Source organism: Peromyscus eremicus, chromosome 2, assembly GCF_949786415.1.
Source record: "Peromyscus eremicus chromosome 2, PerEre_H2_v1, whole genome shotgun sequence".
NCBI lineage: Eukaryota > Metazoa > Chordata > Mammalia > Rodentia > Cricetidae > Peromyscus > Peromyscus eremicus.
This window is the reverse complement of record NC_081417.1, coordinates 153,403,188-153,418,421: the sequence shown is the minus strand read 5'-3', so window position 1 is coordinate 153,418,421 and position 15,234 is coordinate 153,403,188. Positions and strand designations below refer to the sequence as shown.

General features: G+C 49.0%; 1 protein-coding gene across 1 annotated transcript in view; it reads left to right on the top strand.

Moving 5' to 3' along the window:
• Nucleotides 1-15,234, top strand: part of Kazn (kazrin, periplakin interacting protein) — a 390,355-nt gene that overhangs the window by 365,913 nt on the left and 9,208 nt on the right. Inside the window, exons 9-10 of the mRNA XM_059255339.1 lie at nucleotides 9,677-9,882; nucleotides 10,566-10,684. Coding sequence (XP_059111322.1) covers nucleotides 9,677-9,882; nucleotides 10,566-10,684 — 325 coding nt within the window. The remainder of the gene's footprint in view (nucleotides 1-9,676; nucleotides 9,883-10,565; nucleotides 10,685-15,234) is intronic.

Genomic DNA, 15,234 nt, shown 5'->3' with positions numbered 1-15,234 from the left:
GGAGGGGGAGGATCAGGAGTTCAAGACCAGCCTCAGCTTCCTAGAAAGCTCATTTCACAGATAAACTGTCTCAAAACTGGACAACAAATGAGACAATCCTATCAAAAGGGATGTCCCCAAGTGCTCAGCGGTGGCTCCTGTGTCCCAGTGGGCACATGGGCGATCAGAGTGGCAACTGCTAATAGTGACTGGCTAACCTAAGCCCGGAGTCATGAGTTGTCTGGAGGGTGGTAGAGCAGCTACAAGATGAAGGTCACAGGTAGGCGAGCAGAAACATATGACTTCTAAGTAGGGGTCCAGAGCCTCCCAGACCCTCATCCCCTATCATCTCGACTCTGCTTTCCACAGCCTGGCAGACTCAGTCTCACATAGTCTCTGTCCAGACCCCCTGCTCAAAGATCCTCACTTCTCATGGGATCCACCTCTCATACACACCTATGCTGGAGCAGGGTCGCCTAGGAAATGTGTCAGCAAAGAGACATGGATATGGGAATCTCAGGATAACAGATGAGGGTGTACTACAAGCAGTAGGAAAATAAACTTCCGTAACAAATTAGATCATAAGAAGAACTTCCAAAATTGAAGTGTATTCCTTGTCACTTGCCAAGGACAGGGGCTTGGACCTAAGCCAGGGTGACTGATAGATAAGGCTGATCTGAGATCTGAGGTCCAGGGGCAGCACAGGCTACTCTAGTGGTGTGTGTATCCTGCTTGCTGGTACCCTGTGGATACAGTTCAGGTACATGGCTCAGTCTTCTCAATGCACAGGACAGCCCTGGGGCAAAGAATGATTGTGACCTCAATGTCAGTCATTTCAGGTGGACAGACCTTTCCACAGGCAAAGAGAAAGGACAACGAACACACGACAGTCATGAGGGAAAGGCCAGCTGCAGGCTATGGCCTAGGAGAGTGGAGGTGGCTGACGGGAAAGCAGCCTGCTGCTGCTGCTCCTCCCTTCCTGGTCCCTTCTCTTAGTCCTCCAGACAGAATGCCTTGAGAGCATCCCACCCCACCCCACCCCCACCCCCAGCGACATACTATTGGCATGAAGAGGGAATACTTAACACCGCAAAACAGGCAAGAAGGTGCTTTTTGAAAGCTGCCACACTTTCTAGAAACATGAAGAGTCAGCTGTTAAACGTTTGCTTTGGTTTAGCACCTTGCTAGGTGCCAGAGACACCCAGGGGCCCACCAGGCCAAGTTCCTTCTCCTGTGGAAGAGTGGGTGACAGGGAAACATGGATGCTGGTCCAATGGTGCAATTTCACAGGTTAAATTAATCCAAGGTGAGAGGAGCAGTGTCAGAAAGTGTCCTGAGTTAGTAAGAGCTTGTATGCGTGTGGTGATGGTGGTGGTGGTGGTGGTGGGCCACTAGGGACCGGGGAGGAGTCCATGACAGCAACAACATGTAAACAGAGCTCCAAAGGTTGGAAAGGAGCTTGCCACCTGGGCCCAGGGAACAGCAGGATCAACAAGGTTTTTAGGTTTTGAGAACCTAAAACTTTCCCACAGTTGTCAATGGCTCCTGTTAGGGCAGGGACATCATCTTCATGGGCTAGGACAGCAGCCAGCTGGGCTCTCCCTCTGCAGTCAGAGAACATGATAACAAGGTCTTTATCTTGAACCCTCTGTACTCCGGTCTCTCATGTGTGTGCCTGTGTGTCTGTGTGTCTGTGTGTCTGTGTGTCTGTCTTCTTGCCTGCCTGTCTGTCTCTGTCTCTCATCTCACTCATGGCAGGGTTCCTGGCTCCCTAGCTCAACAGGCAGAGCCAGAAGCAATTCCCCAGCCTCAGAGCAGGCTGCTTCACCCTGAGGATCATCCCAACTCTTGCAGTTTCTGTAACGCTTCCCAGAGTTCTCCACTGAGAAGCACACGTGTTGCGCCTCACGGTGAGTCAGCCCAGGTCATAAAGAGTCAGGAGACCAGAGCAGGGGTGTGGTTTAGTTGGTAGAGTACTTCTCAGCACAAGGCTCTGAGTTTCCTCTCCAGTACTGCATAAGTGTGGTGGTACATGCCTGTCATCTGGGCACTGGGAAAGTAGAGGCTGGCGGACCTGAGGTTCAAGGTCACCATTAGCTATATAGTGAATTTGAGGCCAGCCTTGGCTACATGAAACACTCTCTCAGAAAAATCAAGTAGACTGACCAGAAACATCATTTCATGGCAGGACAGATGAACGGCCCCACACCAGCAACATCTGCAGATCAAGCCAGAACAGAATGGACAGCGCATGGTATAGGAGAGACATCCATCTTGGTCAGGAGAAAGGAAGACACACTCTAAACATTTTAGAAATAGTACAGTTGATAATATGAAAACTAAATACACAGTTAAACTGCAGATTAAATAGCTAAAGAGAGAATTTTTAAAATAGAAAATAGCTTTAAGGAAATGACCTCCTAAAAATGCAAAGAGACAAGGAGTTGAGTCTGTAGGATATTCTGAAGAGGAAGAAGCAAGATGATTATGAGTTCTAGGCTAACCTGGACTATGCTTTAAAAGTCACTCTCTGATGGGGGTTAGGTCATATGGCGATAAACAATGATGAAGAAATTCCAGCTGTCTGGTCTAATACAACAGCCACTAGCTGCACACCACTGTCTAAATTTGCATTTGAATTAATTAGTTAATTAAAATTAAATAGAATTAAAACTCACTTCCTCAGCCACACTGCCAACCCCATCCCATTTCCACCCTTACATGGATGGGTTCTGCTGACCTGCTAAGCAAAAAAGTGGGAAAGAGAATTTAAAAGCGCTAAGTTATGTCTCACTGAAATCCAGAAGGAGGGAACCATGAGAATGGAGCAGAGGTAACATAAAGAAATGAGTCTTGAGACTATGCCCAAATGGAGCCCATTGACCCAGAAAGCAGAATCTATATGACTCAGAATTGATTAAGAAATTAAAGAAAGTGGGGTTGGGGAGTCAGCTCAGTGAGTGAAACTCATGTCACGTGTGAGCAAAGGTGCTCAGAGTTCCAGAACCCACATAAAGTGGACAGGATAGCATGAATCTGTAATCCCAGCACTCCTAAAGTGAGACGGGAGGCAGAGACAGGAGATTCCCAGGAGCTCCCAGGGCAGCCTGTACTGCACAGTGCGGAACCAGAAAAGGTAGTGTCTCTAGTGAGGCGGAAGGCAAAGACTGACACCCAAGGTTGTTCTCTGACCTCCACATGTGCATCATGGGATGTGTGTGCCTCCCTCCCAGACACAAAGAGAGAGATGATAGACAGACAGGATAATAGATAGATAGATAGATAGATAGATAGATAGATAGATAGATGACAGATAATAGATAGATAGATAATAGATAGATAGATAGATAGATAGATAGATAGCTAGATAGATAGATAGATAGATGATAGGATAATTGATTGATAGATGAGATGATAGAGATAGATATAGACAGATAAGATAATTAGGTAAGTATAGATAGATGTTAAGATAGATAAGATAAATTATAGATAAGATAATTAGATAAAAAGGTAGATAGGATAGATAAGATAATTGATAGATTGATGATAGATAGATAGATAGATAGATAGATAGATAGATAGATAGATAGATGACAGATAATAGATAGATAGATAGATAGATAGATAGATAGATAGATAGATAGATAATAGGTAGATAGATAGATAGATAGATAGATAGATAGATAGATAGATGATAGGATAATTGATGGATAGATGAGATGATAGAGATAGATATAGACAGATAAGATAATTAGGTAAGTATAGATAGATGTTAAGATAGATAAGATAAATTATAGATAAGATAATTAGATAAATAGGTAGATAGGATAGATAAGATAATTGATAGATTGATGATAGATAGATAGATAGATAGATAGATAGATAGATAGATAGATAGATAACTCACATCTAGTCTCATTGTAATGAGATACACAGAAGAACACGAGAAACCTTCAAAGCAGTCAGCAGAAACCAACATCAAGACTGCCCTGACTTCTACCCAACAGGAGGATGGGAAATTAAAGGAGCCATGGATCCAACGTGCAGCAAAAAGTGTGGGAAACCCCTCACTGTGCATCCCTGGGAGTTAGATACAAGCTTTCTTCAGATTAAACAAGTTTTGAGAGCTTCCCACTCTTCTCCCAAATACTTGGAATCAAGGGAAATTTCTTCTCCTCCTCCTCCTCCTCCTCCTCCTCCTCCTCTTCTTCTTCTTCTTTTTCTTCTTCTTCTTCTTCTTCTTCTTCTTCTTCTTCTTCTTCTTCTTCTTCTTCTTCTTCTTCTTCCTTACTCTTTTTTTTCTGAGACAGGGTCTCACTGTGTAGCCCTGGCTGTCCTGGAACTCACTTTTAGACCAGGCTGGCCTCGAACTCACAGAGATCCACCTGTCTCTGCCTTCTGAGTGCTGGGATTACAGGCATGCACCACCACCACCTTCTTGGGATAGTCAGAAGATAGAATCCCAGACAATAAGCAGTGATAAACAAAAACCTGATAAGCTATAAGTGAATTATCTCAAGCAAACACATATCAGTGTAAAGTAATCATGATCACAGTGTCCCATGACTGAGGTCTTTAGGATTAAAAGTAGCTGTAGCACTGTAGAAGCAAGGGGTGTTGGGAATCCTTGGTGTCCATTCTGATTATCTGAGATGAGACATTAAAACAATGGTGGATGAGCTGTACATCTTGGTCAGCTGACTCTGCTGACCAAGTGTGAGAGGAGCCACTAAAGTAATGGATGTGCCACTGGAGTGTACCTCCAAAGGACCGGGACATTTGTGGAAGCTGGGCTAACCCTAGAGTCACTGCTCCAGGAGACATGAGGTCCTAAAACTTTTATCTCTAGCCTGTTATCGGGTGATGTTGATGTTGATGTCTCAGGGACCACATTCTGAGGACAATTACATGAAAACCAGAGACTCAGAGAGTGAAGTTTCCAACCCACCAGAGAGAGAAGAACTGAACAAGACAATAGAGAACAGAGTCCCAGTGTTGACCTTCAACCTCCAGGGCAGGCAGGCCATTCTCCCAAGGGCTTTGTGCAGTGAACCAGACATGATTATTTGGGGCTTTGTGGACCAGATGATCTCTGCCACAGATACCCAGGTCCTGACCGTGAGCAAAATCAGAACCGAAGGGCATGGCTATGGTCCCACAAAAGGAATATTAGACTAGGACTTTTTCTCCCCCACTCCCCCAGGCTGGAGATGGGACGAAGGGCCTCAAGCTTTCAAAACAAAAGGGCGACTGGTGAGCCATGCATATGCTTTTTAGAAACTCGTGCAAGGGGTTGGATGCAATGTTGTGCCCATCCCTGTGTTTGGTACCTACAGTAGCTTCCATAGGGACTGTGGCCTCCTGGGAGGTCTCTGCAGCAAGGCTGGGATCAGCATTGCCAGTATTCTTAGTATCTTGTGAGGTCTGTGAGTGTGTGTGTGTGTGTGTGTGTGTGTGTGTGTGTGTGTGTGTGTGAGAGAGAGAGAGAGAGAGAGAGAGAGAGAGAGAGAGTGTGTGTGTGTGTGTTTCATGAGCGTGTGCAAGCAGATTGGTAGTGATAGCAAATCCCCAATCCTCTGGCTCCAGCCCTTTGGCTGAGCAGCCAGGCTGTAAATGTGACCCATTTCTACTCTCAGGGCTGAGAAGGAGGGGAAATAAACCCAGAATTGATGGACACACAGGTGTGGAAATTGATACATTAGGCCAGCATTTGGGGAACGACAGTTTAGTTGAGGCTTTATGACCCTAAAGACACCTCTCCTGCCATATCCTCCACTTTACAGTTCAGACTTGGGGCAGAAGGCAGGAGGTGGGGGTTGGGGGCTGACTGTACCTAAACCGGAGTGTGTGAGTTCACGGTGGGAGCTTGTGTGGACGCTTGTGCTCCCTACCCTGTGCTCCATATGCAGTGTAGGTGTGAGGAAGATCAACTCCCACACACTCGCACAAGTGTGTGCACATGAATGCTCCCACGTGCACACACCTACACCCCCCCCCACACACACCTGATGTCTGCAGAGGATCTGCACACAAACACAGAGGAGTGCACACACAATCATGCACACACAGGTGCACACACAAAGGCACACACAGGATGTTTCTCATCTGTGTTCACAGTCAGTCATTCCTCCCTGCCTCCCACTCTGCCTCCCTCTCTCTTCCTCCTGTTCACCTTTTGAGGTTTGCTATGTCTTTCTAGAGGGCTGGTGTTATTGTGCTCAGCCCCCCACCCCCCTTACCTGCTTCTCACCTTCTCTTTTCTCACCCCACCACCCCAACCCCAGACCCCTTCACCAGGCACAAAACCTCAGCTCCACCCCTCACCTCCCAACACCTCTGCCCCAAACCAGGATCTAACCCAGCTCACTAGAATCCCTTCCTTGGCACCTGGGTTGAATCACAACAACAAAAATGCATCTTATCTAAGCAATGTATGAGACCAGGGCACCTGCTGAATTCTAAGTGTGTCCCAAATGTGCCCAAGTCCCAGGGAGAGGCCCTAGCTACCAGTGTCAGCTGTCCCCGAGGGAGGGCCTATGGCGTCATCACAGTCAGAGGTGGAAGATGCCTGCCCACCTAGGATAGCACTGTTACACTCATTTAATACAGAGTAACTGAGGCTTCAGGAAGTTTGCCCAAAACCAGAGTCTGTACAACACCAAGGCCTGGTGGCCGAGGACAGCAAGGGCCTGGAATTTTGATTGAATACTAAGACCGCACATCACCTCTTATTTCCCCCAAAGTCGGTAACAGGCCCTGCCCTGTGCAAATGCCTCCAGTGGGTCACTGTACTCAAAAATCCAGAATGTGGCATGAATCTTAAAAGTTCTTATTAATAAAAACAAACCCAGAGCCAGGTATTGGGGTGAACGCTGAAAGATCAGAGAAGCAGAACAAGCCACAGCTTCCTCACCTCACCAATTCCTCAGCTGATCCTGTTTCCTCAGACTGGAAGCCTCTGAGTCCTCATCCAAATGAATCTCAGCCAAACTGATGCTCAAAAGCCTAAAAGCTTAACCAGCCTAGTTCCTGGTTTTCACACCTTATATACCTTTCTGCTTTCTTCCCTCACTTCCTGGGATTAAAGGCGTGAGTCACCATGCCTGGCTGTTTCCAGTGTGGCTTTAAACTCACAGAGATCCGAATGGATCTCTGCCTCCCAAGTGATAGGATTAAAGGCGTGTGCGCCACCATTTTCTAGCCTCTATATTTAGTGGCTGTCCTGTTCTCTGACCCCAGATAAGTTTATTAGGGTACACAATATTTTGGGGAACACAATACCACCACACCAGAACGTGAAATGCTCTAAAATATAAAACTTTTTGAGCACTAGCATGACACCCTTGAGAAAATCCTATGACATGGGGCTGGCTGCTCTTACAGAGGGTTTGGCTTTGTTCCCAGCACCACATCAGGTGGCTCACAACTGCCTGTAACTCCAGCCCCAGGTGTATGACACCTCTTCTGGCCTCCCCAGGCACAGCACTCACACGCACATACCCATACAGACATAATTTTAAAATGATAAAAATAAGTCTTTAAAAACAAAAATTTTGCAACACAAAAGTGTGTTTTATGTACAATATTGTGTGAAGTTATCATCATAAGATGCACAGGAACCATGAATGAACTTCACGTTTAGACCTGGATTCTCCCCCAAGACATGTCTTTACACATATGCAAATATCTCAGAATTAGAGAAAATAATAAAATCCAGAATCTAAAACACTTCCAGTTCCAGGCATTTTGGATAAGAGATTCTCATCCTAGACAGTCAGTGCAGAAAGCCTGAATATTACACACACACACACACACACACACACACACACACACACACACTCATGCAGTTATCAACAATGTCATTGATCTTCCATGGATAAAGACTTTTAACATTTACCCATGTTGTACTGTGTGTGTACAAACACACACACACACACACACACACACACACACACACACACTCATGCAGTTATCAACAATGTCATTGATCTTCCATGGATAAAGACTTTTAACATTTACCCATGTTGTACTGTGTGTGTACAAACACACACACACACACACACACACACACACACACACACACACTCATGCAGTTATCCACAATGTCATTGATCTTCCATGGATAGACTTTCAACTTTTACCCATGTTGTACTGTGTACACACACACACACACACACACACACACACACATCTATGTATGTATCTTGAACTCCTGATCTTCCTGCACTGGGCTTACAGGCATGCACCACCATATGCAGCTTAAAATTATACATCTCATATATTTTGTGTGCATGTGTATTCATAAATGTTCATATATGTGTATGCAGGTACACATTCACATTCAGGTGCACACACACATATTTGTGCATGTGTATGTATGTATGGGTGCAGGTGTGTGTTCCTGTGTGTGCATACAAGTGTATGAGACCAGAGAACAACTTCAGCTTTCCTGCCTCAGGTGCCATCCACCTGTGTTTTTGAGAGAGCATCTCTTGCTGGACTATGCTCTCCTAGGAGCCGGGCTATTTGGTCAGGATGTCCTGGGGTCCACCTGTCACCACTGTCCACAGCCCTGGGGTTACAAGAACGGCTCGCCACCCCATCTTTATATGTAATCATAATTAGTGTATTTGTGGGGAGATGCATATCTACAATGTCCCTGAAGAGACAGAGGCCGAGGATAACCAGAGCAGCTGTCTCCTTCCATTTTTACATGGGTTAAACTCAGGTCGTCATGCATTTACAGCAAGCGCCTTCGCCCACTAAGCCCTCTGGCCAGCCCCATCCCATTTTTCCTGTTTACGTGGATTCAGGGAATCAAACTCAAGTTTTCACATTTGCAACAGAAGCACTGTACCAGCCTGTTTGGGGTTACTTTCCTTCTGTGTATGAGGCTACTCCAGGACAGGCTTCCATGGGTTAATGGATGGAGCCGCGTCCCATCTATCCCAAGAAAACAAATCACCTGGTTACCCAAAGTGCTCGCTGCCGCTCTGTATCTATAATGGCGTCAAACTGGAAACAACCCCCAGTCCACCCCTCAACCCCCAAGCCTATGCAGAGTAAAATAAGCCGTGAATGTCCTTCTGACACTGTTCAAAAGATTGCACTGAAATTCTCTACTGAGAAGGAACAATGTCCTGCACAGTGTCTGACCAAAAGCCTCTAGCAGAACAGAGCCATCGTGTGTGGGTCTGCGAGTGGGGGCGTTTGTGCCTCCTGGAGACTATTTAACTAAATACTAACAGCTGCTGTCTAGGGGCGGCATTGGGAGATTTACATTTTTGCGTTAGGTTTATTTCTTTCTGGAATATCATGTTTCTTCCTCTTTGCGGGGAGCAGAGAGGACTTTGTAATGGGGGTTGGGTGGCCAACCAGAGCCACTTTGATTGATTGATTTCACAATTTCATACATCTACTGATCATATTTACCCCACCCCTCCCTCGTTCAACTCTCCCTGGGTCCCCCCACACACTATACATATCCCCCTCCCAACTTTATTTCTCCCCCTTCTTCTTTAATGACCTCTGAGACCTATCAGTGTTTCTTGTGTATGCACGGATGTGAGGCCATCCAACAGGAGCATGGGCAAACCACCAGGACAGCCACTTTGGTTTTGTGCCTTGGAGTCCCCCCACCCCCACCAAGAATCTGGCTCCTCCCCACAGCAAGGCTCTGTGTACCCATGTGTTGCAGACTCCGACAGCCAGTGCAGCCCCACACGGCACAGCCTGAGCCTGTCTGAGGGAGAGGAGCAGATGGACCGTCTACAGCATGTGGAGCTCGTGAGGACCACGCCTATGTCCCACTGGAAGGCTGGCACAGTGCAGGCCTGGCTGGAGGTGGTGATGGCCATGCCCATGTACGTCAAGGCCTGTGCAGAGAATGTCAAGAGCGGGAAGGTAGGCAGCCCGGGCCCCTGGGGGATGCCCCTGGACCTTCCCATGAGAGCTATCCCCTCCCAGGAATTGACTGTCTCCATTCTATCTTGGGGACAAGAGGAGATATAGTCTAGAAATTGGTCAACTTATTGCAGGCCCAGGTCACCAGTAAACCAGTCTTCCTAGCGAGGAACACAGCCCTTTGTAATCAAGCCACCTTGTCCTTAAAATGGGACCAACCTCTCCTTAGCTGGCAGAAGAGGGACAGGGCTGGACTGGGGGGTTCTTCAACCTAGGTGGTGGTCCCACACATCTTGGTCCAAACAGTATCCCACCCAGTGGTCCATAACAGCAGCTGAGCCCAGGACCTCCAGGAGCCCAGCAAAGGGTGACAGAAAGGCACAGCCAGGCATCAGGAGAGAGATGAAGCAAGATGGTCCCAAGGGACTTGGAGCTCCACATTAGACATCCCACAGCTCCTAGAAACAGGCTATTTATTTACTTATTTTTGGTTTTTTGAGATACAGTTTCTCTGTGTAGCCCTGGCTGTCTTGGAACTCACTCTGTAGACCAGGCTGGCCTCAAACTTAGAGATCCACCTGCTTCTGCCTCCCCACCTGGGGTTCCAGGTGCCACAGCCAGGCTCTCCTTACTCCTTGCCCCACCTCTCACCTTCGGGCACTAAGTCTAGCTCTTGAAAGCAGGTGCTTCTCAGCCTGAGCGATGAGGACCTGGAGTTGGGCCTGGGTGTGTGCAGCTCCTTACACAGACGTAAGCTCCGCTTGGCGATCGAGGACTACCGTGACGCCGAAGCTGGCCGCAGGTGAGCCTCTGAGACCTGCAAAGACAAGGACTTCCTAACCCGAGCCTCCCTGTCACCCAGGCAAGCAGGGCACTGGGTCACACCACATTTCAGGATATTGGGTGTAGCCAAGATGGTGCCCTGCCATCCAAGAGAAATGGACACACAGGAGGGGGCACGCATGCCCAGAACATTGGTGACATACCTCCACCCCAGGGCAGGAGTCAGGAGAGTAACTGGCTCCCAGCACTTTCCCGCCTGCCCAGTTGGCGGGGACCAGGCCACACACAGCCAACAGGTCTGCCTTACCTACTCAAAGCTCAGGTCTATCCATCCCAGAGTGAAGGAATGAAGCAGGAGGGAAGACAGAGGTAGACACAGAGGTAGAAAGAGGAGACAAAGGGGCTGGATATCCTCACGGAAGTCTCTTACAGAGGAGCAGAGACAACTGGTCCAGGCCTCCCTTAGCAGATGTACCTGATGGTGGCTGGCAACCCTTCCCTCCAGGCTGTCCTTGCTGGAGCACCCCCACCCATACCACCCCCAGCCCCATACCACCCCTACCCAGCCCCATCCTTCCCTACTTCTCTCTTGACTTCCTGGGGTTCCACCTTTTGAACAACTCTTATGCAAAGGGAAGCCCCCCTCCCCCAACACCCGGTCCTTGGTGCTCAGAGTGGGGAGGGGCCGGTTTTGTAAACCTGACGCGGTCTGTTTTGCATAATTATCTCCTTCGCTGGTTTCCCTTCGTTTCTGTACAGGTTAATTAATCAAACCCGATGGTGTGTGCTACTAACTGCAGAAGATGCTTTGTGGATTAACAGAGAGAGAGAGAGAGAGAGAGACAGAGACAGAGACAGAGACAGAGACAGAGACAGAGAGACAGAGACAGAAAGAGACAGAGACAGAGAGGGGGAGAGAGAGACAGAGACAGAGACAGACAGAGACAAACAGAGACAGAGACAGAGAGAGAGAGAGAAAGAGAGAGAGAGAGAGAGAAAGAGAGAGAGAGAGAGAGAGAGAGAGAGAGAGAGAGAGAGAGAGAGAGAGAGGAGGGGCTGAGGAGTGCACACAATCCTATGTGGCAGGAGAGGGGGCTCTGGTGCCATGCCAAGGTGGCAAGGGTTACTGAGAAGGGGTCGGAAAGCTGGCAGCCTGGAGCCGACAGCGGAGGTGTTGGGCTAGGAGGGAAGGGCTGACTGGGTGGTGCCGGGAGGCACCTTCAACCCTGCTGGGTCCTCTCTCCCAAGAATTCCGGCTCCAGAAGCACCTTCCCAGCCATCTCCTGACCATTTCCTTTCTCTAGACCCCAAAGTCCCTGCACATCATCCATCCTGACCACTGGAGCTGAAAACCCCTCCTGCTCACATCATGCCTCACACCCTAGAGGTTTCCTCCACGCTGCCTACGTTCCTCAAGCATGTGCGGCTGCTGGCTTCAGCTCTCAGAAGTTCAGGGAGTCCCCGCCACTGCCTGTGTCCACCACTGTCCCCAAAGCATGGCTCTTCCCATCAGCTTGGGTTGCCATAGCAAAATGCTACCAACTGGGTGGCATAAACAACAGACATCTATTTCTCCTGAAAGCTACAAGTCTAGGGGAGCAAGGTCCAGGGGGTCCAGGCTCCAATGGGGGTACCCCCTGGTTATACATGGCAGCCTTCTTACAGGGTCTTCACACGGGGCGGCGGTATCATTTACCGCTAGTGACGCCAGGTAACCCTAATGCCGCCCATGGCCCCACTTCAGACGCCATCACATAGACATGTGGATGTAGGGGTCAAACACTGGTGCATTACAGGAGCTGAGCCTGAAATCCACCAGGAGCTCAGAAGGTGTGGTTCAAAAGCACAGCCATGTGTACAGGAGAGAGTTAGAGCAGGATCATCCCAAGGAACACAGGGTCCCCACATTAGACAGCCCAGGTCCTGTGAAGAGAGCCCTTACTGTGAGATTCCTATGCCAGGTCGCTCTGCCTTCTCTGGGATCCAGTTTCCTTACCTGTGAAGTAAAGAGGGGAGATTTAACCAGAAGTTAAGGACTGGACCCTTTTAGGAATCCAGTACAGGTTGATCCCTTTCCCAGGTGAACATCTTTGCGTCTTGAGCCCTCTGACTCAGCCACGGAACTTTTAAAAGCTCGTTGGACTCTGGGGTCAGAGTCCCAAGGTGGGTTGTCTCAAACTCTGTCAACTGTGATAATGGACGTAGCCACTCCGGGCCCAACACCCCCCTTTGCCAAACCGTTACCTGTCTCTTTACAAATACAATTCCACTCACCCATTCCATCCATGCCTCAGACATAATTACCCCCCTCTTAGAGACAAAGAATCAAGTACAGACAGACAATATGAAAAAGTCGCACCCCCTCAGAGCTGGCTCTAAGGACATTGGTAGAAACACTGTCACCTCCTACTGTTAGCTGTGGAGCTGGGCTTAGGGATTCCTGTTCTCCAACCCCTTCAGTCCCCACCACTCCATGTGGCAAGTGTGGCTATCTCCATTTTCACAGAGGAAACTGAGTCTTGGGGTTGCATGCTCCCAAACCCAGAATAGTCTCCCAATATAACCAGATGGTCTCTCCATGACATGCCTGTCATCAGACCACGGGGTCTGGCCTAGCTCCACCTGAGGAAGAGGTACGGACAACTGTTAATGAAACAGCAACTGGATTCCTTTTGGAAGCCAGACTTGAGTTCCTATGTCAGCTCTGAGTAGCAACTGGGCAAGCGTGACTGAGCTTCAGTGCAGAGGTGTTTTGAAGGTCAGATGCACATTCTTTGAGGGCTTGTAGAGGGACACTGCTAGTTACAAATGAGCCACAGCTGAGGAGGTCAGGCCACGTGTGCCTCCTGGCCACCGACCCCAACATTGTGGCACCATTGACTTCAGAAGGATGAGGGGCAGGGCACTCTTCCCTTTTTCCCATCAGTGCCAACCCTGCCAGGAGCCTCCAATTCAGAGCCATGATGGTCATGAGGGCTGGGGCTGGGCAAGAGCCTTCTGTGGCAAAGTAGACCAGCCCTGGAAGTCAAAAGGGCTCTGGACTGGAACCATCACCCCAAAAGGAAGATTACCTTGGGCTGGAATTTTCTGGTATAGGAGCCACATCAGGGTAGAGTGGAGCCCAGTCCCACCCCTGGCCTTGAACAGTTAGTTATGAGACATGCCAGGCAGCATTCACTATGCAGGATGGGCTGAGTGAGCTGGCCTGGGCCTTACCAGGACAGTCTAGTGAGGGAGTTGACCTACAAGCTGTAGTTAACCCCAGCATGCCAGGTACACACACGGGGATCTGGGACCTTTGGCAAGAGAAAGGATCCTGGTCCTGGGGGGAGTTCCTGAAAGGTGTCTGGGAGACTAGACAGCCCAGTGGAGCCTGTAGGAGTGAAAAAGAGGGAATGGTGAGCAACAGGCCTGGAGACAGAGGACAAGGTTCTGCTTGGGGAAATAGCGAAGCAGTTCCAGGAGGCTGGGCAGAGGGAGGGAGAGGGAGCCAGGACCCATGCAGACATCCTGCCAACAAGTAGTTAGTGAGTGTCTGCCAATCAGCCCCACACCCACTGTGTCAGAGAACACGGCCCTGCTCCTGACCACCACTCCTGTACCCTAAGTTAGGGGCGAGGACAATAAACCAGTGGATAAATCCCTTTGTACTTAAATGCACCGGGCATTGAGTGCTTTGAAGGCAGTAACCAGAATGGCAGGATTGAAGGAGGGGACAATCTTAGATGGACAGACAGCCCCTGGGGGACGGATGGAGGAGAGAGCCCTATCAACACCTTGAGTGCAGGCTCAGAAGATGCTCAGCAGGTGTTGGGGTAAAAGAAGGTCAGGAAAGCATCTGAAACAGGAACAGCGTTGGGCATGCCAGCTTTCTCCAGCTGCCCCAGAGAAGGGCAGCATCCCTTTGTAAGCCAATTGTGTTCCCTTCCACCGAGTGTTCCCTCATGTTTGCTCCTGGCTCCCACCTAGACAACGCTGTGCTCCCACCAGCCAGCACTAGGTCATTTTTCAAGTCCCTCTGCAGGTATGTTGCGAGGGCCTCATTCCTTCTGTGAGGCTGCCACCGTGTGGCAGTCAGAGGAATGACATCTAGAGACCGCCTTAGCCAGGTGTATCCCTATTCTTCAGCAAAGCCTTTTTGCAGAACGCACACCAGGCGGCTCACAATCGGTACCTCCAATTCCAGACAAGTTGACACCCTCTGGCCTCCAAGGACACCTGCACACACATGGTGTGCATGAACTTACACAGGCACACCCACACATACACCTAAAATAGTGAATAAAGCTTTTAAAACGTGTGTGTGTGTGTGTGTGTGTGTGTGTGTGTGTGTGTGTGTGTACCTACAATGTGCATGTTTCTGAGGTTCTGTCCTGCGCCAAGTCTGAGGTGTGGCAGCAAGGTAGCGACAGCGTCCTGGGGATAGGGTGATCTGGGTTTCTCTGACTCAGAGATGAGCCAATGGGGGAAGGGCTGAGCCACAGCCCTGTCTTGGGACAGAAGACCTGGAACACTATGTGTGGATCCATGAAGACTTCTCATCCTCCTCCAAACAGGAAAGGGCACCAG